This window comes from Carettochelys insculpta, chromosome 3 (genome assembly GCF_033958435.1).
Source record: "Carettochelys insculpta isolate YL-2023 chromosome 3, ASM3395843v1, whole genome shotgun sequence".
Lineage (NCBI taxonomy): Eukaryota > Metazoa > Chordata > Testudines > Carettochelyidae > Carettochelys > Carettochelys insculpta.
In genome coordinates, this window is record NC_134139.1 from 63,144,151 (window position 1) to 63,170,896 (window position 26,746).

Sequence of the window (26,746 nt, forward strand, 5' to 3'; positions counted from 1 at the left end):
AATTAAGTAGTACCAAGTGGCACATTGAGAGAAGTTGAATATAAGAAGTTTAGGGCACCATGCGGAAGAAGTGTTGTAAAACTGAAACTGAGATGTATAATATTAAAAGGATTAGCGACTGAAATTACCACAGAGGCAGAACAGTGGTTACATAAATCTGACAACCTTACTGAACATTTAGGAGCACTGGTGACAGTCTGCGGAAACAAGGCTGGGTATGAGATCTCCAGAGTGGAAGCAGCACAAAGTTTGGAAATTCGTGGGGTTCAGAGAAAACAAAATCCCTTCTAATCTCTTCTTAGTCCTTGACAAGAATTTGTGACTTTAAACCTAAAGCATGAGTAAACGCAAAAGACAAGATACTGGAGACCCATTTTCAGATGGCATCAATAGCAGCTGCTGGGACTGACTACAACTGGAATTTTGGGTAAAATACCTAAAGGAAGCAGGTCTTTGGTATTTCACATTTCGGCTACATGGATTTTCAGAGCCCTGACCCACAACAATTCAGCTAATGTACAAAGCATGGATGCAAAGAAATTAACAAATGTTCGTTCCCATTTTATTATTTAAAATCACTCATCAGCCTTGCTCGAAAGGAAGTTTCTATTTCTCCATCTTCCTGGTGGTGTCCTCCTTTTTAAGGACACTAACATTAAAACAAACAAAAAAATCCCCATATACCACATGACAAACGTGCCTTTAGTGGCTTACTTCCCTTCGCATTATTTAGAAATACTGGACATTCCCAGCCTTCCTCGTTCCAAAGCTTTTCAGACTGGGGTTTATTACGCAGCATTTCGAAGGTTTACAAACAAACATATATGATGAGCTGGGAAGATGTGAAGTGCTGGCTCTGAAGCGCTACCTACTTTGAAGGTGCGGAAAGGGGCTGTATGACGGTGCCTGATGCAGCTGTAGGTCCACAAGAGGCCACTCTTAGAGGATATAGCAGAGCTGTGCTACAAGCACTGGAACTGATGTTTCTTACCATTTGGGGGAGGAAAAGGATAATGTTCCCTTCTTAGATTTTCTTTGTATTACATGCAGGTTCTTATAAAAGAGAGGAAGAGATGGGTGATCAAATTCTCTCCACCACAGTGCCCTCATGGAAGAATTCAGGATCCTGATGCCAGTCTGAAACTTTTCCCTTAATAAAGAGCAAATCTTTCACATGGTTGCTCTGATGGGGCAACTGGTCATGGAGGACTATGTTGAAGTGTCTAGAGCAAAGAGATCACTGATTTGCCTAGACCCTGAATTAGGACAAGAGGGAAATGTAAGAGACCATTCTACTGTAAACTCCCTGTAATTCCTAGAGGACAACACTGATTTGTTTTTCTAAAAAGCAGTTAGGGCCATAAAGAGAGTTGGGTAAGATTGGTTTTAAAGCACCCAATAAGACACAGGAAATTGTAGTAACTGGGTCAGTAAGTCTGCTGCAGCCAAAAATGTACATCTTCCATGCAGGGGCCCAGAAGGTAGTAAGGAGGAAAAAAACAGAACAAAGCCCAAAACGTGATTAGACATGCTAAGGGCTTAACAGACAAAAATACATATTCAACTACCAGGACCATCTTATGAGCTGGTGGAAATGGCCACAACCCCGTTCAACTTGCAGGGTAAATTTAAAATCCACTAACATCAGGCTGACTTTGGCTCCACAGCAGTGGTGGGCAACCTGCAGCCCGTGGGAGCATCAGGTCAATCCGCCTGCAGGCCACAAGACATTCTGCTGACGTTGACTATTTGTAGGCACTGCCCCCTGCAGCTCCCAATTGTCACGGTTCTCCTTTTGTGGCCAATGGGAGCTGTGGACAGTGGCGGCAGACAGGGGCTGCGATGCGGGTGTGATGTATGCAGGCGCTCAATGTCAACACAATGTCTTGTGGCCTGCAGGCAGATTATCTGGATGGACCACAGGTTGCCACCATTACCTGACACTTTTAATGTGTGAAACTGATATATTTAACACCCCCATAGGGTGGCATCTGGCAATAGAAGCAATGGCAGAAGCCACCTTTTCACATATCAGCCAGGAAATTGTGCTTGCTACAGGTTAGGGTTTCTCAGACTTCACCATAACATCCTTCTGACAACCAAAATTATCTCATGGCTCCAGGAAGGGGGACCAAAGCCCAAGTCCAACCACCTTGGGCAAGGGGCCCAAGGCCTAAGATCCACCATTCTGGAGGTGCCAATGCCAGCTCTGGTGACCTCCTTTAAAGGGGTTGTGACTCACTTTGGGGTCCCAACCCACAGTTTGAAAACCGCGGCTCTAGGTGATACCAAATAATCTATTTAGTGGCAAGGTTCCTGAAAAAAACATAAGATATCAAAGACCCATTTAGGACATATTGCATTCCCAAGTGACAACTTCTTTAGGTTGTTTGTGACACGGTTTTCCCCACCATGAAAAGATGCTCTGGATAGCATTCAAATACAACATTCCAGGCATATTTGGACTTCATTGACTAAATCGCATGCTTGCCACTGAAAATAAATGCTTCTTTGGTCTTTTCCAAAAAAGCAATTTTCTTGATATTTGGATTTCAGGCTGTATTTACATACGGGTTTTGCATTGCCTGTGACTGCAAACTGCAGTTACACACAACCTGAATGGTTAGAACAAGACAGCCTTTAAAGATGCCAAGCTAACAAGAAAAGTGTTTAAAAAAAAAAAGTTACTGGAAAACTACCACAATGGGATAAGCCAACAGGCCACATTTATCTGATAGTGTTACCGTATAGAGAGCCCCAGGGATTGAGTCAGGTGGCTAAGGGAAGGGAGGATTCACTTGAGCAAAAAGATCTCCTTCCAAAGTCACAGCTAGGGCACTGCTGGAAGGAAGCTCTGTAAAAGCGTGGTCTGAGCATTAGAGATTTCCTACCAGCTCGGCACAGGAAGTTGTTCCTGTGGCTCACCTGAGGGAGTTCCTGTTATGAAGCCAGAGGGTGGTAGATTGAAATGCATTTCTGAGAGTGATGTCATCTTGGACAGAACTCCATAGGCAATGATACTGGTGACCTGGTTACAACCTGCCTGTTGTTATAGCCCCTCTGCTGGAGTTCTGATCACAAGAAGAAGAAGATTAAAATAAAAAAAAAAAAAAAAAGGGGAGTGGAATAAGTTTAAAAGGAAAAAAAAAGTTTCCAGATTTCCTTTGTTTAAGTGAAGTATTTTCCTTTTCCACTTTATTTTAACACACGGGGCTGGTGTCTAACAGATGGAGGCTGTGCAGATGCACTTTTGGGAGTGCCCATAAAATGTGTTGCTAAAACACAAATAGGAGCAAAACTTTTCTTTTAAAAAAAGTACAGTGCTTGTTGCTGAAGCCCCTCTTTACAAAAGGAATTTGCCCTTTGTTTTCTGAATAAAGCTAGGGAATAGGAAAGGGGCATTTAAAAATATAAATACATTATCTGTAAAGAATTCATCTATACTTTATTTATGTACAAGTTAGGAAAATGGGCCGGAATGGCTGGGAAACCACAAAAAGAAAAACAAAGTGGCAATAAATATTCTTCATTTCTTAGCTCCCTTCTCCCTACACTTTCCCTCAGATCCCATTATTCACCAAGCAGTTCAGCCCATTGCCTCAATCCCAGCTCCCACCCAGAGTTAGCTTAGTTGCTGCTCACACCTTTGGGACTGACAAGTTCCCTGGTACTTCTGCACCTAGCACCTGAAAACAGATCATGAAGTGAGGCAAGCCACTCACACTGTAAGAATTAAGACACACAGGATTTCTTAGAAAAGAGAGAATAGGCAATGGGGCCTTAAAGAGGGAGAAGGGGAAGACTAGTCAAGGAACTGCTCATTAAGTGGAATTGTGGTAACTGCAATTAAGAGAGAAGAGTCTTATTTTTATACCCAGACATTTATTTAGTATCAGGATTTCTTGGTCCTTATTAAGTTACGAAAACAATATTTATGTGGCTGAAGAAAAAAAAAACCAACTTCCTTTCTGTAGTGACTTAAGCATGTAATTCATCCAATACTGTGTTTTACACAGACATTGCTAACCGAGAAAGCACAGTGCTGACAGCACTGGTTTTTTCATGTGCTCCTTTCACTATCTGAAAAGGAAATGCAGCCACTTTCCAGATGCATTCCACAGTATGAGGCAACAGCTTTCTTCTCCCCCGCCCGTGGAGACATATTTCTGTTTCATAGACCAAGTTTTGCTTAAAGCACTTCTAGTATTTTGTTCTGCATATACCATTAATAAATTATTTCCTCCTTTCCCCCATAGTCACAGCTAACACAGGGAAATAGTCTATTGACACTATAGAAGGCCCTACTTTTTGCTGTCATGGACTAGAGTTATGCACTTCTGTCATCTGAGCAAGCACTTGGAGTGTGGTCCTGTTTCTACTGAATTCTTAAGCTGGCAGTACTAGACATGCTTACCCAACGATTTCAAACACAGAGCACACCTTCGGTGAGAAAGTTCACATGTAGCAGCCACTTGCATTTAAAAAACAAACAAACAAACAAACAAAAAAACTAGCACCCTGTCCAGTCCATGATGTGTTAAAAATATTTGCTTTCTTTTGCTTTCTGCATGATTGCGCCCATCTCTTTTATTCATATTGTCCAGATGATTTGATATGCCTCACAGGATGACGAGTCAGGAGTGCTTCTGTGTCACAGAAATCCATCCATCGGAAGACCTGAGTGCTTTCATATCCCTTTAGTTCCTTTCATCTCAAAAGATCCACCCAATCTACAGTGGCAAAAAATGGATGAGATCGGATATCTTCAACACCTGCAACTCCAGCACCAAGACGCTCCACAGGGTTAAACTGCAAAAGCTTAAAAATATACCATACAATTCAGTTAGTAAAAGTGAGTACGGCTGCTTAAGAGTCACAGTAAGACCCAAGAGTGAGGTACAGCACATATCACGCTGAACAAAGATAAGGTTCAGCAAACTGAAGATGCCCCTTTACAGGGTATGGAGATACAGCCTGCTGAGACTTAAGATCCCGGCATGCAATGCTTTGGAACATTACATGCTGGGGCTTCTAGTCTACAGCGTCTAAGAGAATGGCAGCCACTGGCTGCACTGCAGAACTCCATGGGTTTTGCTTGGACTACAGTCACCCTTTAGTCACCCCAGCCACCATAATTCTCATAATGCTACAGATGATGGCAACACACAGGTTTCTTTAAGTCCCATGATTCTGTCTCTGCTGCCCTAGAGCAGTGTGCCTTTATAAACATTTTTTATGTCCTGAAAAGCATTTCCACAAAATGATTGTAACAAAGAAGGGAGTCAAAAAAAGATGTCATTAAATCCAGATTTAATAACTGAGATGCTAGAGAGTCATGCAATAGTTTACTGGGAAACTGCTAAAACTAAACAGCTTCTTTGCTTGAGTTACAATGTCCAAACACGACAGGTTATATCGATGTGGAAAGCAAAACAATATTCATCCCTACTGAATCTAATGTGGAATCGTAATTTGAAAGAGAATGTTAAGGCAGTACTTCACGTGGTCTGATAAAGAGCCTGAAAATAGCTTGTACACTAGGTTATTGTTTTCATGTTAAAAATACATGGGTTCAAGGGCATAAATTTAGTTTTTGGCCTTTCCTCGGAATGTTTCAGAATATAAATGACAATTTCTTTCAAAGTTGCCATAAAACGGGTACTGTGAATTCTAATCTCGATGTATTCAAATGCTTATACCTAAGAATCAAACTGAGCATAAACCCATAAGTATATTAATTTGCACAGTAAGTTGGTTCTGCCATGTAAAATAATCTAATTTCATTCCCAAAACATAAATCAAAGAGCAAACTGCATTACTGTGAGAATTTACTCATATGAACAGACAGTCGCTGTCACTCTGCCTTCCCAGGAAATGTAACAAGTGACAGCAGGCAGAAAAAGTAAGTACAACAAAATCTGTGTTCTGAAGTTCTGCATTCCAAGACAAAACTCTTATTCTTATAAAGCAAATGAATCGTAAGTTATACTAGATAACATTTTCTTTAAACATCTTTAGTAAATTTTAGGGCATGTCTACACAGCAGCCTTGTTTCAAAATCAGCTATTCTGGAAGAGCTAGTGCAGACTAGCTTATTTCGAAATAAAGCAGCTACATGCAAAAATGAATTTTGAAACAGCACTCGGCTATTTCAAAATACAGTGTCTACACACAATCAGCGTATTCTGAAATAGAGCCATTGGACGCACTTAAGTATCGGAGGGGTAGCCGTGTTAGTGTGGATCTGTAACAGCAATGAAGGGTCCTGTGGCACCTTATAGACTAACAGAAAATTTTGAGCGTGAGCTTTTGTGAGCACAGACTCACTTCATCAGATGCTGGTCATTGGATGCACTATGGCTTATTTCAAAATAGGCTCTATTCCCTGTCTTCACAGTATCTATTTTGAAATAGCTACTTCAAAATAGGCACTATTCTCCATAGAGGCTACATCTACACTACGGAGATCTTTCGAAAGCAGCTCTTCCAGAAGATCTCTTCCAAAAGAGCTTCTTTGGAAAAAGAGTGCGTCCACATACACACAAAAGTAGCTCAAAAGAGCGACCTGCTCTTTCGAAACAGAATGTCCACACAGCCCCCGCTCCTTCAAAAGAACCAGCCATGGACTGAAAATGAAGAAGACTGTTCTTTCAAAAGAAGGGCCCTGCAGAGCATCTGCATATGTTTTCTTTCGAAAGAAGCTTTTGAAAGGGGGAGCTTTTCCTGAAAAGGGAAAGGAAAAGTGATTTCGAAAGGAGCACCACATTATTTCAATATACTTTTGAAAGAATGCTTTTCATGAGTAGACGCTGTGTGGGCTCTTCCAAAATACCCCCCTTCTTTCAAAAAATCTTTCAAAAGAACTTGCTAGTGTAGACACAGCCAGAATGAGGTTTACCTATTTCAAAATAAGCCAGCCACTTATTTTGCATTGAGTTGTGTGGATGCTAAGACAGTTATTTTGAAATAACGGCTGTTATTTCAAAATAACTTTGCTGTAGAGACCTACCCTTATTGGCCAGTGAACCCTGGAAAGAGCTAAAGAAAAATCTTGGGACAAAATACCAATTAAATATAACTTAAGAACTTTGGTTTATTTAACAAACAAAATAATAGAAAAAAATATCTTTTTTCTCCTCAGTGAAGAGTACAGCGTTGGCTAGATTAAGAAGTGAAGCCATCAGCACCAAAAGCTGTGTGCCATGAGACAAAACTTGGTATGGTTTTCCATGCAGTTGCAACATTGATCCTTCCAAACTATTTTGTGATGTCCTGACCTGTGTAACCTGTTTGGGGGTGGAAGAGGAAAGCCACAATGACAAATTGCTAACCATGCCAAGAGACCCTTCCTTTTCCTGACAAGGCTTCCTCAAAAATGAGTGGTAGTTTCCTCGGACAGTCACACAACAGAAGTTTGATTTACTAGCCTATGGAGCTTAACCTCCAACCTATGTCATCAGGCTGCACTTGAGGACTTAACCTGAGGCACAACTCAACAGATACGATCTTGTTCTCAGTCTGATGTTGCCTGAAAGTGACATATACACTATATATTACCATGTCACTTCAAAATGGAAATAGTAATAGCTCTGTAGCCTGGTGTATGTACAAGTGGACAAAGCACTAGTAAATGTACAAGAAACAGCAATTATCACCTTGTCAGAGAGAGGTGGACTACAGCACCAAATAAGTCTCCAGGTCTACGTCTATATTAAAAGCATCCATCAACAGAAGCTACTTTTGGAAGAGACGTTCTGACAAAATTTCTGTCGACTGATGGCATCTACACATAAAAGCAGACTGATCTTTTGATCCGCTCTGTCAACAAAAGGGCCCCCTCCATAGTGTCTACATGGCTTTTTTGTTGAGCGTTTTGGTTGACCAAATGCATTTTGCATGTAGTTGCTTCACGAGTTTTCTTGACAAAACCCCAGTTTTGTTGACAAAATTCTCTAGTGTAGAGATAGGCCAGATCTTAAAGCATACAGGAGATATTTCTTTCGCTGTGAAGTGTTCTATTTCTCACACACTGCAGTAACATGGACGCCTGTGGGTGCTAGGCTGACACTAGAATTGGTGCAGTATTACAAGAAGAGTGATGGACCATGAATCAGTGACTTAGGGAAATGGGATAGAACCGTTTGCCATTGGTTCCTTTAGATTGTCAAGCTTTAAGTCTCCTGCCTTCTTTTTCAACTGTGTTCAAGGCCTTGTTTACATTTACCCAAATTTTGACACTCTGGAAACCGATATCCCTGGGGTCAACTTAGTGAGTCTAGTAGGGATGCGCTAAATCAGTGGCTGATTGCACTCCCATTGATCCCAGTACTCCACAGGATCACGAGGAAAAAGAGAAGTCGATGAGAGAAACCTCCTACTGTGGGGATTCTGCAGAAATTCAGCATAAGGTACATCAACTCCAGCTATGCTATTCATGTTGCTGGGGTTGCCTATCTTAAGTCAACTTTCTCCCTAAGTGTAGACCAGGCCTAAATCAAGACTGAGTTCCTGAGTCATGTCATCATTTTTGCAGCCTCTAAGCCAGATGCTCTTCATCCAAAGTCAAAATCACAAAACCACCAAATATCGTTTACCCTGCTTAAAGGGAGTTGGTGATACACCGATGGTAGGGTTCCTATGGTACGTCTGAAATTAATGAACACATAAAGGAGCAGAGAAAGGAGAAGTGCATTCATCACAAGTCTATGCTGATCATACACAAGATTTTATTCAGCATCTTGTGTTATCAGTCATGACCGCCCAACACGGAGAGCAAGAAACCAGCAAGTCTTATATTAAAATGCTTTACCATTGAGAGGAAGGACAAAACTGTATTTTCTTTCAAGTCAGCACTCCTGTGCTTCAATCTTCTAATGGACAATTTATTAATTATCTCTTGGTTGCAAAACCCAGATTCGTCACACTTCCAGTGACACTGGTTTTCCATCCTTAAGGGATGCCTTGAAGTTCTCTTCCGTCATGGAGGGTAGATTCAAATTTTCAGCTACAGAAATGTATGGTTATTGTAACAGTAAATTACATATTATTTGGAGTCAGTTTTGTGGTTTTGGACTGAATTAAAATGTTCATTGAAACACTTTGGATGAATTTAGGACAAAACTCTTAAAATGACTGTATGTACCACAAGAGGATTTTCGAAAGGACTCAGCACTGGCTTAACTTTTCTGTCTTTGATGTCAATGTTAAACTCTTAGTCCTCTACATAGAAGTCTGGCATCAGAAGTCAGAATTTCCAGATGTAACAATATATTCATGCAAAATTCATAAGCAATGACAGGAAGGCTCCCTGCAGTCAGCTTTCTACAGTTAGGGTATTTCAGCACTACAGCACAGTTAAAAATGTTTGCACATACACGTATGCTGATGTATGTAAAATACATTCACAGTTAAATTACCTGCTGAATGAGTGATCTGGCCTCCTTGGATACATGATCTGGCATGTTCAAAGAAGTGTGGGTGTTTATTCCTGCTGGATGACACTCAGCCAGAGTCTGAAATGATCAGTCATGAACACTACTTAATCAACATCATATAAAGACAGTATAGATCAGGGTGGGCAAAATATGATCCAGAGGCCAAATCCAAACTACCAGACATTTGAATCTGGCCTGCTGCAGCCAGTGTGACCCTCGGGCCGGCTTCCTCTCTGCCGCTGCCCCAAATGCCATCCAAAGTGGCCAGCTGCTGTCTCTGCTCCGTGCGCCCCTTGGGGGAAAGGCATGTTTCTGTGTTCTGCCCTGTCCCCAGCACAATCCTTGCAAATCCAATTGGTCAGAAACCAGCCAGCTGGAGGTGCCGGAGCAGTGCTAGTGGGGAAGTTCAGCATGAAGAGACTCACTGCATGGCACACAGGACACACATGCTGACCCTGATGATAGCTGCTCTGTGCAGCATGGGGGGCTGTCAGAAAAACTTATCTGAGGGTCCTGCTGGTCCACCAGCCAGGAACCACCTAACCGTAAGCACCTCCCAGCCAGGGTCTGCACCTGACACAACAGCCCAATTCCCACATCACAATTCCTTCCTTCACCCAAATTTCCTCCCAAACCAGAACACTTCCTCTGCTACCCAATCCTCTACCCTGAGTGCCCTTCTGCACCCAGCCTGCACCCCAGACTCTGCACCCCCTCTATTAATATCATAGAAATGTGCTGCCCATGACCACTTATTAAATATTTGGCATGTCTCCTATCAAAAATGATTGCTCACCATTGATATAGGTGCACGCTGAAGCAAACACTGTACTTTAAGGAATCCTCATCCTAACAACAAGCAAACCTCAGAGGGGCATATGAAGGTATTTTGAAGTTTCACTCAAACCATGTTTCTATACAGTTTATATCTTAAACCTCTGCCTTCTTCTCCTCTCCTGCACTACCCTCACCACGATCCAACTTCATCTTTCTTCTGCTTCCGGTCAACTGGATTCTTCAACTTTGTTCAAAAGGAAACTGCTATGACTGTCCAAGTCCCATAACATATTTGATTTGGTCAGGTACTCACATTTTAGAATAGAGAAGTTTTCTCAATAAGCAGTAATGTCTTTTTTTCTATCATCTGCTTCTATATGGGCTAACTATATATCACTTCAGCACATTAACCTCCTCATACATTATACTTCAAAATTATTGATCCCGGTATATGCATGCATTAGAACCTATGCAGGAGAAATGTCAAACTGGGCCATGTGAGAACAAGGAAAAAGAGCAGTGGAGGTGAAATCCATTTTATTGACAATCTATGGAAACATTGATTAAACATTGATATGTTGCTGAAGACCCAGCTCAGATCTGAATTAACATCAGTATCACATACACAGGTCTATACTGTTCATTACCAATATCTTCTACACTAACATTTTGATTATTGTCCAAACACTGGATACGTTCCTTGAAAAATGTAGGGATGGAATATTACATGGAGCGTAACCACAGCTTTTTATTATTATTTACCATATTGCAATTTTGAAGTTCATACAATTTCCCTAGTTTTTATGCTAAAGCTTGAAAATATTTAAATCCCTATAAAACCTGCACTGTTCCTCTGATTCTTTTCAAGCCAACAAAGCATAGGCAACTCGGGCCTGTTCAGAGGGTGACAGTAATACAAGTGTGCCCAGGCGCAATTGTTCCTGGAAGGCTGGAATTTTATTAAATGACTGCACCAATTCCTACCTTTCCAGTGAGCAGCTCGAAAAGAATGGCACCTAGACTCCACCAATCACAAGCTTCAGTCTCTTCTAGAATGGCTCCAACCTCTGAAAACAAGACATTTAGATTAAGATCGAAAAAAGTCCGTTTCAGCTTCAAAGTTAGTATTTATTTACCAGGTGACTATTTAATGCTGACTGAGCACACACTAAGTACTCCAGAACCTTCCTTACACCTGCAGATTACTGAACCCTTTATCCGCTTATCGCAGGCTACATTTTTCAGTGCAGCTCCACAATATACTCAATTTATTATTTCCTCACTACATACACAGTATAGATCATTTTAATATGGGCAGGCACATGGACAAGGATTCCTCCCGAAAGGATTGCAATTTTTCCTTTGACAACAAAATCTATTCAGTGAAGTTAGGATTGATGTGAGGGGAAAGTCAGACAAACATTCTTAAGGCAGAAATCCATTTCTCCATAAAATAGGTACAGTCTAAACAGGGCTAGATTTAGGGGCAGGTAATCCAGGCAACCACTGCAGATCCTAGACTAGGGGAGGGCACTGGATTTTTCATTATCTGGTTACATATGGCATGAATAAATACAGATGTACAGCTCCAAACACGTAAATTTAACGCTTTATACGGAGAGGGATAAATTACGAATGCAAACTGTGCATCAAAATCAAAAACTGCACTACAAATGCAATAAAAGAAAGATATTCAAAGGTTTAACTAATGGAGGGCTTGGTGAGAAAGATGCTCCTCGCCTGGGCACCATTTGATCTAAGACCCTCCCATGGGTCCAGACATGACAGTTCCACTGAAATTTCTCAGTTCTGTCCTAGAGGATGAAAGAACAGTTCAGTTCTCTCATAACCAGTCCTTGGTCTATCAGATTGCCAAGGAGGGTGTCACTTTAAAAGGAGGACACTAGTCCACTGGAAACTGGACTGAGACCACAAAATCTGTGGAATCATAGAAATGTAGCACTGTAAGGAATCTCAAGAGGCCATACAGCCAGCCCACTAGGCCGGGGTCAGCAACCTTTCCAAGGTGGATTGCTGAAATTTGACCTTTTTATTTCTATGCAGAGTCCAATTGCTGGTGATACTTTTTAAAAGTCACTAATAGTCCTACTTACAACAGCTTCATTAATAAATAAGTTAAGACACAGAGCTTTACTGTTTAGGTGGTGGTTGGCAGCAGTAGCTGGTCTTTTGTGAAACCACAGGCAGCATGGCTTTGAGCAACCTCTGGGCTGTATGGGGAAGGAGGAATGGAGCTGAGCTCCCACCTCATGTGCTGATGAAAAATGGCTTGTGTGATGGCTCCTGGGGGTTGCTGACCCCTGCATTAGGCTAATGCAGGATTTCACAATGGCTATTCAACAGCCATCAGAATTCAGCAACTGAAAGTTTCTACCAGCTGGACTGGTTTCAAATCAGCTACCCACCTACCTGTTTAAAGCTCCCACCCCTAATATCCAGCAACCATCCAGACTATTTCATTATTCTCTGTGCACAGGAGACAGCAGACAACAGAGCGCATTGTGATTTGTGTAATTCCCATCACACGTTGTACTACGTCCACAGTGATAGGAAAAAGAAAGCACCTGACCACGGCTGAAAGTCAGGCTAACAAAACCCAAAAACAAATCAAAACCAAGCGGTTTGCGTTAACACAAGGGGTGTAACAGATTGCTGTGAAGAGAAACGTCTTAATTTTGACGGCCAAAGAAGGCAATAGCTGCACTAAAATTGCTTTACTGTCAAAATCAACACCAGTTTCCAAGCATCGGAGCACTGATTAGTGTTCAGTCACATGGCAGTTGCTATGAAACACATTATGCCAGTTTAGAAAAAAAAACCTGTTGTGTATCGTTTTGTGCAGATTAAAATGAAGATGGCAGGAGGGAACCTACAGAAGCATCAGGTTCTTGTCACAAGGGAGAGCAAAACGGTGACTGCAGCTCTCTGCCTGATACAAAGAAATACCCAATCGTGCATAGTGTGGAGTGTCAAATATTGCTCTGCAATGCAAGCTGAAGATGCTCAGCTCTTGCAGGACAGTTCTTTAATACAGCTGTTACCTCTTTTTTCTACACTCTCCAGTACCGTATTTCTTTTACTACCACAGTGTTGACACCAGAAAGTTAACTAGCATAGTTGCAATACAGTCCTTGAGAGTAATAGATACTGATTGGTTATTTATAGAATCAAACACATAGAGCCTTCCACCAGAGAATCGCAAAGCTATTTACAAGAGGTAAATTAATACGTGTATTAATTCACTCATTTTGCAGAAGGTCAAGCAAAAGTAGAGATGGACTAAGTGGAAAGGTGGGGACTTGAAGCCAATTCTCTTGAGTCCAGGGCCTGAAGTCTAACCATTAGAAAAACTGTCAAATTATAAATGGGAAAGTGCACCATTTCTGGTCTCTTAACTATTTGAACCACAACATTCAGACCCAAAATCGTCCTGTCACTTTCATTCCCAAATGCCCTTCCAATTATGCCATTAGAATAAATAGAAACAGACACAAAATATGCTTTTAACTTGCACTGAGGGTTCTGGCAATACTCTGGCTTATAAAATCTAAATGATTAGTCACCAAATCCAAAATAAAACATTCAACCATCTACATAAACTGCTAAAGCATCTCTATATAATAATCAAAAACTTAAATGAGCTTTACTTTCCTCCCATTCCCACTCCACCCCATACATCTGTGGGTGCTGCTTTGCCTTCCTACCCCCCATGGCTGTTACTTTCAAAATCAAAGATGTTTTCCTTAAAAAGACATTGCTACATATAAACATATGTGGTTTACATTCCCTTACATTGAGCGGGTTGCAGTACTTTTAATGGAATTCACCGATAGTAATGAGCTCAGAATGTCATAGCAATATTTCTGGATTTTTATCTTAACAGTACTTGGTGGGAAAATTTAGAATTAGGTTATGAAGTACATTCAAGTCACACAGAGAAGCCAGCTAATGTAATACTACACAGTACATACGCTTCTCAAAGCTTTAATATTGCAATAAATGAGAACCATAATATCTGCCCTCACTAAGAAAACATTTTCATCTCTATCCATCAGCAAAGTAATTTAGACAACCAATGGCAGTGATCCATGAGCCTACGTGAATAACTTGGGCATATTTGTGCCAGTCCTATATCAATCTTTAAGTCAATACTCCCCCCCGCCCCCACACACAGGATTAACAGAACACAAGATAAGATCCTTTCAAGTGGAAAAGATGATAGGGTGAACAAATCAATAGTTCATCCTGCCGTAATGCAACTTGACCAAAGTAAAGAGCTACTTTCTTTTACCCATAAATCATGTCCACAGGACAACCGGAATCAGGCAGTGCAGTGCAATAGTGCTAAATTCCTTCACAGAAATACTTTACCTGTAACAGCTATTGCTAACTGAAGACAAGGTCTGTGAAATGCTACCCACTTTCACTCGGGAACAGATGGTGCAGAAAAACAGCTTTGTGATATTCTTCCAATCTAGCGGCTGGTCTTGACTGAAAGGCCTTTTTTCCCTCCTACGCCTGTGCCCTCCTCCAATATTTACCTGAACATTTACATTACACATCGTCGTACTTTATTTCCTGATATGCAGCTGGTAAAAGTTACTTATTTATTTTCAATTTGCTTGGTAAACATGCAAGCCAGTTCTAGTATAAGGAGGGGAGCTCAAATTAATATATTTTGGAAGGAATTCCTTCACACAGTTAACATTGGAACCAGTGTTCCCAGTAAGCTGAGTGCTTGGGTGGCCACCCAGGAGAGAGTCAGGTGTCACCCAGCTGATTACCAGAGCATCCACAGCTGGCAGCATGTGTTTCTACAGTGGTGCACATCTGCACATGCCTTGATGCACGTAACAAAATTTATTCCACCCACAGATGGAAAAAAATAGAGGGAACACTGATTGTAACCCAGATGTACTTTGCCTGTTGCTCTTTATAAAACGCATACAAGAAAAGTAAAATCTTACATGGAAATACCACTTTTCATGGTGAAATCTCAAAAAAGTTTTAAATAAAAAGGCACATTGGAAAAAAATTTTCTCCCAAACACACCACATCTGAGGTTGACTGTAAGATCTCTGAGTTTTCGGAATAAAAGATACTAGCTTTAGAGTCAGTATAGGGCCTTGTAGTCACTATGCAATTTATGGCAGGTCTTTTCTTTCAATTCACCTGAACCAAAGTGCAGTCAAGTTTTCCAGGAGAAACTAATTCCCAAATCAGAATTTTCAACTAGTTCAAGCACAAGTCCTGAAGTTAGCATATATGATAAGTTCATTCTGAAATTCAGTAATTAACCTAATATATCTAGAAGCTCCAGAGTTTTGCATTGAGAGGTTTCTCCTAAGCTTAAAAAAGGGTTCCATTGTACTTTTGGTTAATTATAATAATTATTGATTTTTGTTTGATTGATCATAATTATGTCCAGTTCTGAGAACTTTCCATTTATGCTGCATTTCTGGTGGAAAAATTATAACTAGCATAATTCTTCCATTGGCTAGAACCCAAAACTCCTGTCTGAACTACCATCAGGTGCCACTGTGGTACCCAGCCAAAACTACTAAAGAGAATTGATGCACGAGGAAAGGCAGCAAAGGACAAGCACAAAACCCCCTGAAAATGTCAGACAGAGTTTACCATTCTCTGTTGCCATGCAGCATATACAGTACTGCATGTATAGACATCCGAGTTGATCAATTCTATGCCTTATATTCATAATTATTTAAAAGCTTTGACCTTTTGTTGACTATTTATAAATGTAAAGAAGCATTTGTAAATAACCAGGAGCCAAAGCCAATCTACTTCACACAGCTTCAGTCAAGCAAGCCCTCATAAAACACAACAGCTGTGTCTATACTACAGAGTTACATCAACAGAAGTCATTGTTGACAGATGTTTCCCGACAACCTCTGTTGAACTGAGAACAGGTCCACACCTAATAGGGGTTCCCCTTGTCAATGCCCCCTGTCTACAGAGAGCAGCCAGACTGCCCAGCTCTCTGTCGGCAGAACAGCCAACTGAAAGCTTTGCAAACAGGGCTGCATGATGAACTGGAATCCTTCTCTGTTGACAGAGAGTCCCCAGGAGCATCTACCCTATTTTTTTGTTGACAGAGGTGCTATGCCTCAAATGGTCAAGACAGAACCCTGCTAGGAAAACTGCTGTGTTCTGTTGATAGATTCTCAACGAACGCATTTCAATTGTGGACACTCCCTCACTTTGTCAACAGAAGGCTTCTTCTGTTGACAGAAATCTGTAGTGTAGACCCAGCTAATAAGTAAATACCATATCACATAAAAGTGATTTGGTCCTAGTACTTTTCTCAAGTCTTTGCAGTGTATAAAACACAGACTACGGTAGTTATGTATCATAGAATCACAGAACGCTAGAACTGGAGGGGACCTCGACCTCCAGAGATTATCAAGTCAAGTCCAGTCCCCTGCCCTCACAGCAGAGTCAAGCACCATCTAGACCATCCGTGATAGATATCTAACTTGCTCTTAAATGATGGAGATTCCACAACCTCCCTAGGTAATTTATTCCAGTGCTTAACCATCCTGACAGGAAGTTTTTCCTAATGTCCAGCCTAAGCCTCTCTTGGTGCAGTTTAAGCCCATTGCTCCTTGTTCTATCCTCAGAGGCCAAGAAGAACATTTTTGCTCCCTCCTCCTTGTAACCCTCTTTTAAAAATACTTCAAAACCACTACCATGTCCCCTCTAAGCCTACTCTTTTCTAAACTTAACAAGCCCAGTTCTTTCAGTCTTCTCTCCTAGCAAATGTTCTCTATACCTTTAATCATTCTTGTTGCTCTTCTCCAATATCTAATCAAAAGCATATCATGATGTTTAAACAATAAAGTAGTGAGGTCAGTCAAATGAATGTTTACCAAGATTAATTTGGGTATAAAAATAGGAAATGACATATTTAGGTATTTTGAAGTATACAGGTATCTGTGTTCCTCTCTCGAAGGAATTTCCTCATGTCACTTCAAGAGAAAGGTGAACTGGAACAGATGGAATTAGTATTTTTTCTTCCTCTTAGTAACCCAACATTGAATCAAAACTTCCTCTAGAAGTCAGGTGACATAGGAGACCAAGGCTTTTTCCCACTGTATCATCAAAAGAAGGCAAACCTCACACCCAGCATGATCTTTAACCCTTCAGCTACCTCCACTTCCATTACAAAACAATCTTAATTTCAAATTCTATGGCCAATCTAATACAATGTCTCTTTTGGGAATTACAGTTTCTCTTGGGATTTTTTTTTTTTGGCAGCTGTCATTTGATAACAAGTAGGACGCCCTCATGTCACCCTCCTATTTGTGAGTCTGTTGACGGCTGACCAGCCCTATTCTGGAGCCTAGGATCTTCTCACAGAAGGGGCAGCTGCTGGTAGCTACTGTCAAAAATGGCATAAGAGAGTCTGCTGCAAGAACATGCAACGTCTGAAGAGAGCTATTTTAAAATATACCATAAGAAAAAGCCACAAGTTATTTCCGAAAAAGATTTAATAATCTCTGCATCCTCACTCTTTTCAACAATTCCTCTCCCCCTGCCTGCATGGGATTTTAAGATTTGGAGTTGAACAGTTTTCTTTCTGTGACTTTGGTGTCTTTAAGGAAAGTGTTTTATTTCCTTCACAAAAATAAATAAATATATAAATAAATATTTTCTCTGAATTTATTCTACCCTTCGGTATTCAGTTGGTTAAAATTATAGTCAAGTTATGCTTCACCAATCCGGTTGCCTAAATACAATGTTTCTTACATTCAAGTTAGCCTTCACTGCTCAAAAAGTCTTTAACCTTCATTTCTACTTTCTCCTTTGCATTTAAAGTCAGTATATAAATTTCATAAGACAAGCCAACGGGAAAGCCAGAAACAGAATCCTGGGAGTCCACTCTTGCTATAAATATTAGATCAACCCTCCTTTTGATTTCTAGGGTTTACTGATATTCTAATCCATTATCATCACTCTGGTTCCTAACAAACAATTCATTCTAAATGAAATTGCTGTAGTACAGAACAGTAGTGAGTATAAACAACCTTACCATGGAAGCTGTATATACAGACATGTAAGGGTTCAGGTAAATTGGTAAAGAGGGGCAGGATATTTGTCCAGCAGATAAACATCTTGCCATAAAGACCAAAGTTGATGATATTTTAGACTTTAAAAAAAAATTGTGTGCTTCCAACCATCAGCTGCATGTCTCTTCCTTGTAAGAAATTATCTAAGAGAATAGTACCGCGTAAATGCCTGTTCTCGTGGTCAGATGACATTATGAACAAGAAGTGGGCAGCAGCATCCTCTGTGAACGTAAATTGTTTGTCTGAGTGATTAGCAGAAGAAGAAGTAGAAATGAATGGACTTGAATAGTCTAACATTTTACATTGTTTTATCTTTGAATGCAGTTATTTTTGTATTTAATTCTACATTTGTAAGTTCAACTTTTATGTTAAAAAGAGACTGAACAATAGTACTTCCATTAGGTGAACTGAAAAATACTATTTCCTCTGAGTTTTTTTTACAGTGCACATATCTGTAATCAAAAAATAAAGTGTGCGATGCACACTTCATGTTGTGATTGAAACCAATATTCGAAAATGCAGAAAACATTCAAAAAAATTAAACAATATCCTACTATCAACAGTGTGATTAATCATATGCACGATTTTCTCCATCACTTGACAGTCTCTGTTTAGAACTGATGTACTTGTGTGTCATCTATATACAGGGCCCACATCATGCATAGTGGTCCTGATCAGACCAAGTGGCTTGTCAAGTCATCAGAACATTAGCGCATGTGACTAAGAGTATTTCCTTCACATATCCTACAAGAGAAATTGATGGGAATTACATAGGTAGATCTCCTTGCTGATTTGAAAATTTCAGCTGTGTGTCTTTCTACAGGTTCCATTTATTCAAGATTCACTGTTGGGGTGGGAAAAAAGCAGGTGAGAGACATGGAATTTCACAGTTCCTCAGTTCTCTCATCTGCTTTGCACTATCATAGAGCCAGTTTTCATAGCTGTGATATCAATGCAAAATATGTCATAGTTTTATGGTGAGATGATTTCTGAAGTAACTCGGTCAATCGTAAATTTATACATTGCCATCCAGTCGCTAAAAAAGAGTGATACTGGATTTTGTTATTTGTTTATAAAAGCCCATCACATTTCAGTCTACAATGTTGCAGCTAGGAAACCTAGCCCTCTGATAAGATCACAGTCATGGGATAGGATTTTTCCCTTCTAACTAACAGGGGAATTTGGATTTATGACATGTATAGTACAGCAGTGGGGATTTAAAAAAAAAAAAAATCATTTATTACATTGTCTATTTAAATCAGATTTTAATTTTGTTCTTCCGATTACAATAAGCCTTTCTTTATCAAAATAAATCTGTTTCAAATAAAACCTGAAATTATTACAAAATATGATAAATCTCTTAAAATATTTAAATAAAAAACAAAACACACTGAATCCAGGAGACTATCTAAAACTCTGAATTACAGTTCAAACAGAAAGAATCCAACAAGCGGGGAAATCTTAACTTTTGAGGTCAGGGTTTACAAATATGGCACAATAAGTCATGTACTATCAGTGCTGTAACTAGCCAATTTTGTGCCTGAGGCAAGAATATAAGATTGCACCCCCTCATGTTTATAAATTCATAGTAATTTCATAGAAAAAGGGAAAAACAAAACAAACGAACAAACGGTAACAAAAACACACCTACTATAGTTATGAGGGTCTCACGTCTGCCCAGGATCCAACACCACCAGCTGTATAAAATCTGTCTGGAGGTTAAAGAGTAGGTGCAAAACATGCCAAGGCAGATGCAGTTGAGGAGAGCACCTTGCCTGCCCAGGAGAAACAGGTAGAACAGGAGGGATACTAAGCACCAAGTGAGCTGACTGGCACAGACTACAGTTGCAGAGAAAGTGCATTATCCAGGTGGGAAGACAGCAAATTGGACATACTACCTACAGCCGCTTTTGTCCCTGAAGCGGCAGCAGCTGCTGGAAGCATAAAGAGCTGCAAAAGGCTCTTAAGAAGCCACATGCAGCTTGGACGCTGCTACCCAGCTAGCTAACTGCACTCCCTGAGGTATGGTGCCCGAGACGAGTGCCTCAGTCCCCTCACCCTTGTTACGGCCCTGTGAACTATATGAAGAGCTTGATCCTGTAAAGGGCCCCAGTGGTTGTATGACTGGAGCAAGAGACTGGAAAACTCATCATAGGCACTGAGAACTATATGAAGAGCTTGATCCTGTAAAGGGCCCCAGTGGTTGTATGACTGGAGCAAGAGACTGGAAAACTCATCATAGGCACTGAGACCTGGCCTCTGACTCTGGGAAACACCATCATGTATGTCTTCACTAAGTAGCAAAAAGTGTACCAAATCTACTTTAAAGGCTCTATTAGTTTTAAATCAAAATGGTTTAACTGTCCTACCAACCAGCAAGAATGCACCTTTCTTTAAAAAAAAAAAAAAAAAAAGTGAAGTTCAAATGGAAAATTGGATTTAAAACAGGTTATTTAAATAGAGGCTTTCCACTTGGGGATTTAAAAAAATTTAAACTGTCCTGAATTACAATAAAGCAATATGCCTTGAAGTAGAGAAGGCACAAGATGCACATTCACGTGTATTAAAGCAAGAGAGGTGTTTTTCCTGCTGCATTTTGCATTAGAATTTAGAGATACACAATACACTAAAATGATCAACAAGTCCTAATCTTGATCAGGTATGGCTACAGATGTTCTTGATGTGGCTGCAGCCATTTATGTGTTGGCTTTTTCAGAGATATAATGTCTTAGAATCATAGAATCCTAGGGCTAGAAGGGGAACTCAGGAGAACATCAAGTCCAGCCCGCCACTCAAAGCAGGACCAACCCTCACTAAATCATCCCAGCCAGGACTATGTCAAGCCAGTGCTTAAAAACCTCTAGGGATGGAGATTCCAGCACCTCTCCAGTGCTTCATCACCCTCCTGGTGAAACAGTTTTTTTTTTTCTAATATCCAACCTACAGCTCCTACACTGTAACTAGAGACCATCGCTCCTTGCTTTGACATCCATCACTACCCAGAACAGCCTCTCTCCATCTTCTTTACAGCCCCACTTCAGGAAGCTGAAGGCTGCTGTCAAATCAACCTTGGTCTTCTCTTCTGAAAAGCTAAATAAGCCCAAATCCTCAGCCTCTCCTCCTACATCATGTGCTCCAGCCCCCTAATCATTTTCACTGACTTCAGCTGGACCCTCTCCAATGCATCCACATACTTTCTATAGTGGGAGACCCAGAACTGGACAGAATACCCGACATGTGGCTTCACCAGTGCCAAATAGAGGGGAATAATAACTTCGCTAGATCTGCTGGAAACGCTTCTCCTAATATACCCCAATATGCTATTAACCTTATTGGCTACAAGGGCACACAGTTGAGTCATATCCAGCTTCTCATCCACTGAAATCCCCAGGTCCTTTTCTGCTGCACTGCTACTTAGCCAGTTGGTCCCCAGCCTATAACACTGCTTGGGATTCTTCCATCCAAAATGCAGGCTTTTGCACTTGTCCTTGTTGAACCTCAACAGATTTCTTTTGGCCCAATCCTCAATTTGTCTAGGTCACTCTGGACCCTATTCCTAATCTCCAACATATTCACCTGTCCCTCTAGCTTAGTGTCACCTCCAAATTTGCTGAGGTGCAATCCATTCCCTCATCCAGGTCATCAAAAAACATGTTGAACAATATCGGCCCTAGAACCAATTCTTGGGGCACTCTACTTGACACCACTCACCAACCAGACAGAACCACTGATCACCACCCACTGGGCCCAATTATGCAGCCAGCTTTCTATCCACTTTACAGTCCATTTACCCAATCCATACTTCCTTAACTTGTAGGCAAGAATATTGTGAGAGACTGTATCCAAAGCATTGCTGAAGCCAAAGTACATCACATCCATTGACTTCCACGTGCCCACAGAGCCAGTGACCACCAGATTGGCCAGGTATGACTTGTCCTTGGTGAATCCATGTCGACTATTTCTCACCACTTTCTCCTCTTTCAAATACTTCAAAATGGATTCCTTGAGGATCTCCACCCCATGGATTTTTCTGGGGACTGAGGTAAGGTTGATGGGTCTATAGTTCCCTGGATTGTCCTTATTTTCTTTAAGGATGGGTGCTATATTTGCCTTTATGCAATCATTCAGGACCCCTCCCCATCGCCATGAGTTTTCAAAAATAATGGCCAAAGGCTCTGCAATGATATTTGCCAATTCCCTCAGTAACCTTGGATGCATTAAATCTGGACCCATAGATTTGTGGATCTAGCTTTTCTAAACAGCTCTTGACTAGTTCTTTCCACACTGAGGGCTGCCCACCTCCTTCCAACAGTGCATTGCCTAATGCAGGAGTCTGGGAGCTGACCTTGTCTGTGAAGATAGCAGAAAAAAAAAAAAAAAAAAAGGATTGAGCACTTTAGCTTTTCCCACATCATCTTCACAAGGTTACCCCCCTCATCCAGTTAGGGCCCCATATGCTCTCTGATCACCCTCTTATTGTTAACATGCCTGTAGAAACCCTTTCTCCTTCCTGTGTACTCCCCTGCATTCTCGAACAATATATTTATACTCCTCCTTAGTCATCCATCCACATTTCCACATCTTAGAAACATCTTTTTTTGAGTTTAAGCTCACCAAGGATTTTCCTGGTAAGCCAAGCTGGTTGCCTACCATATTTGCTTTTCTTACTGTGCATCAAGATGGTGTGTTTGTGTGCCATCAATAAGGTTTCTTTAAAATACTGCCAATTCTCTTGGACAAACAATGGTATGGTCTTTAGAAAGCTTCACTTTAAGTTTTATAAACTCGTGATTATCTATGCCCTTCCAAGAGTGTAATACGATTACTGCATTATTTAAATGGTAATCACTCTTCAAATCTAAGATTACAAAGTTGGCAAAAATTGTACTCAAATAACAGAAGGTGATCATTTGCATTTCAAAATTTATTTATCTTGCTTTCCCGTCACTTGGACCAAAACATGTTGATTCACAGGTTTCTTTATATGCTTGTTTCAAACTTATTTATAGCACAGAATAATGGCCCCCCTGCTAGCTTGGCATTTGCTCAAGTTTCTGTCGTCGTAAATTGATTTTGCTACAGGAATTCCCCGCACCCCACCACACACACACACCTCAGAGTACCAATGCACATTAACCAAGAGATACAAAGTTATATTGTTGATATTATAAAGCATGGGGCAGAGGGATAATAGGTTACGTGTGGGCTCGGGATTTTCTTCCCCCCCACCTTTCTTTTCCCCCTCAGACAAATATGTGATAAGAGTTCTCAGGGGACACTCAGAGTAAAGAGCTATTTAAAAAAACAAAACTGAATCATTCTCATCATGATCTGGTGGCAACTTTACTTTTATTCAACCATCAGTACCTTAGCACACATTTAAACTAGTTTCATTTTATAAGTAATGTTAAAAAAAAAAAGGATCATAAGGACACAATATGCACTTCAGGGTTAATGTAGTGAAAATGGTCATCTGTGGGTTTACAATGTGTTAGTTAAACACATTTGTTATTTATACTACATTATTCTTGGCCAAAATTCCACATTTTTACTCTTAATAATGCTGAGTTTATCAGGAATGTTGATAAGTCTTTGTCATTTTCCTTCTACTTCAGAGAAACAAAATCTGACTTATCATAGTTGGACAGCAAAGATTTGGCTTGGCTATTAATCCAAGTATAATACAGGCACTACTTTATGCATCTGAAGATAGGTTTGTTACTACCGCATTATTTATTTCAGACTGAACTTTAGTAAAGTAGATCTACACAAGGACCTAAGGGACTTTCCTTTTTTAACCATGTATACCCAACTAGAACACTCTCAACTCACAAGTCTTCAAAGCACAGTTCTTGTTATGCAAATAATTACAAAAAAGCTCTTCTCTTGCAGATTTTATCTAAAGTAAGGCAAGGGAGGGTGACAGCCAGTCATCAGCACAAATCCATTAATGGAACAATGCCACCTGCTGGTCAACTGTGAGAAATGTACTTTCTTGCAAAAGATTTTCCTCTTCTGAGAGAAGCTTTTAATTGATGCAATATACAAACTGGTACTGCTCTTTCAAAGAAAGTTGACTATGTTGTCACAAATATATCCTGAGGAACCTTTTAAACCTTCATTTTTTCCATTTCCTTTCCACTTTACCATTAATAAGAAGCTCTTTCCTTGGATAATGTATATAAACCGCAGGAAAAACAACATTTAACAATACAGTTACACTTCAGTGAGAACTGACAATCCCTTGCTTTTCCATACTCTAAAATAGTGGCAGACAAAGTATGGCTCATGGGCCACATCTGGCCTATCATCCATTTTAATCTAGCCCTTGAGCTCCTGCTGAGGTGCAGAGTAGGGGGTTTACCCTGCTTTCCACAGCTCCCAGAAGCAAGGGCTTGTCTCCCTCAGGCTCATACATGTAGGGACAGTCGGGAGAGTCTACATGCTGCCTCCACCCCAAGTGCCGTGCATGCGATCCCACTGTCTGGGAACAGTGGTCAATGGGAGCTGCGGGGCAGGGCCTAAGGATGGCATAGTGTGCAGAGCTGCCTGGCTGAGGCTCCACATTGTAGCCATGGGGGATGTGCTTCTCCTTCCAGGAGCTGCCTGAGGTAAGCACCGCCCCAATCACCTGCAGCAGTTGTGATCCCCCTCCTATTCTCCAAACCCTTTGATCGCAGCCCAGAGCCCTTCCTGCAACCCTCAGCCCCACTCCCAGAGTCTGCATTCCCCCAGCTGGAGCCCTCACAGCCTCTGCCCTCCAAACTCCACACCAGCCTGGAAACCCCTCCTTCACCCCAAAGCCCTCATCTGTGGCCCCATCCCAGGACCCATACTCCTGGCCAGAGCTTTCCCCTCTTCCTACATCCCAGCTCCAATTTTTCGAGCATTCATGGCCCCCCATACTATTGCCATACCCTAATGTAGCCCAACAGCCAAAACGTTTGCTCACCCCAGGTTTAAAAGCTAAATATGATTTTCTGTAATAGTGACAGATATTTTACTTAAAAAACAGAGAGAGTTCCATGCTCCTGTGTTCAATACTCAGTTTTTAGAGTGATGTCTTAGGTCAATCTCCAAATGAAATGGCTTCTCCCTCATTATGAGACCCTTGGCAGAGAGACTTTAATATTAAAATATAATTTTCTTAAGCCATTATAGTGGTTATATACCAGTGTGCTAGTGCATTGGTAAACAAAGAGCTTCTTAAAAGCTAATTCTTTTCCCAGAAACCCCAGTCATAGGTATACTGGACAGTAAAGAAAAATAAACAAAGTATGAAAAGAAGCTATGCCTTGAAATCAAGCCGATTAAACCCCCCCCCCTTTTTTTTTTTTTTTTAGCTTTCTCCTCCCTCCCAACCTGTCCCCCTTTCTCCTGGCATAGCGATACAATCCAGTTTTCTATGTTGTCTTTTTACCCACCTCTCCGCCTCACTCTACTGAAGACAATGACCAAGGAACACGTACTCAACGGACAGAGGGGAAAATAATAGAAAATGTGGAAGTGACAGTAGTATTAAATGACTTTGCTGTTTCAGATTTCACCAAAAAGCTTAACAGCAATTAGACATTTAACACAGTGAAGGTCCATGAAAATTGGAATCAGAAGCTGAAATAAAGAAAGAAGTTTTAAAAAAAAAAAAAAAAGACTTAGACAAGTTAGATGTCTTCATGTCACCAGGGTGTGGTGAACTACATCCTAGAATACTCAAAGGTCTGACAGATGTCTGAACCATTTAATAATTATCTTCAAAAAGTCATAGAAGAGGACTGGAAAAAGAGCAAATACAGTGGCAATCTGTAAAAAGAGGAATAAGGACAAAATGGGGATTGACACACCAGTGATCTTAACTTCAGCATTAGGAAAGATAATGGAGCAAATAATCAATCTGTAAACACCTGGAAGATAATAAGGTGATAAGTAACTGTCAGCATGGATTTGTCCAGAACAAATCCCATCAAATCAACCTGATAGCTTTCTATGACTGGGTAACAAGCCTTGTGAATGGGGGAGGGGGAGGTTGGAATGGAGGGGAAGTGGCAGATGTGGTATATCTTATCAGTAGAAAAGCTTTTCAGACTGTCTCACAAAACCCTATGGAAATATAGCCTAGATGGAGCTACTCTGAGGTGGGTGCAGAACTTTTGGAAAAATCATTCACAGAGAGTAGCTCAGCGATTCAGTGTCATGCTGGCAGGGCATATCCAGCAGTGTCCCACAGGGATCAATTCTGGGCCGTTTTGTTCAATATCTCCATCAAGGATAATAGCAAACAGCTCTCTCATAAAGTTTGCAGATGATGCCAAGTAGAGAGGACTTGTAAGTGCTTTGGCTAATAGAAATAAAGTTTACAGTAGTCTGGACTTGGGGTCAGCAACCTTTCCAAGGCAGAATGCTGAAATTTGACCTTTTGACCTCCATGCA

General features: G+C 40.8%; 1 protein-coding gene across 4 annotated transcripts in view; it reads right to left on the bottom strand.

Moving 5' to 3' along the window:
* Positions 1 to 3,463: 3,463 nt before the first annotated feature.
* RPS6KC1 (ribosomal protein S6 kinase C1) overlaps positions 3,464 to 26,746 on the bottom strand; it is a 127,247-nt gene continuing 103,964 nt past the window's right edge. For 2 of the 4 annotated variants that reach the window (XM_074989988.1, XM_074989987.1), the window contains 3 exons: positions 11,196 to 11,278; positions 9,417 to 9,512; positions 3,464 to 4,818 (listed from right to left, as the gene is read on the bottom strand). In XM_074989988.1, the coding sequence (XP_074846089.1) occupies positions 4,708 to 4,818; positions 9,417 to 9,512; positions 11,196 to 11,278 (290 nt within the window). In that variant the 3' untranslated portion in view covers positions 3,464 to 4,707. The remainder of the gene's footprint in view (positions 4,819 to 9,416; positions 9,513 to 11,195; positions 11,279 to 26,746) is intronic. The other 2 variants (XM_074989990.1, XM_074989991.1) reach the window with 2 other exon arrangements.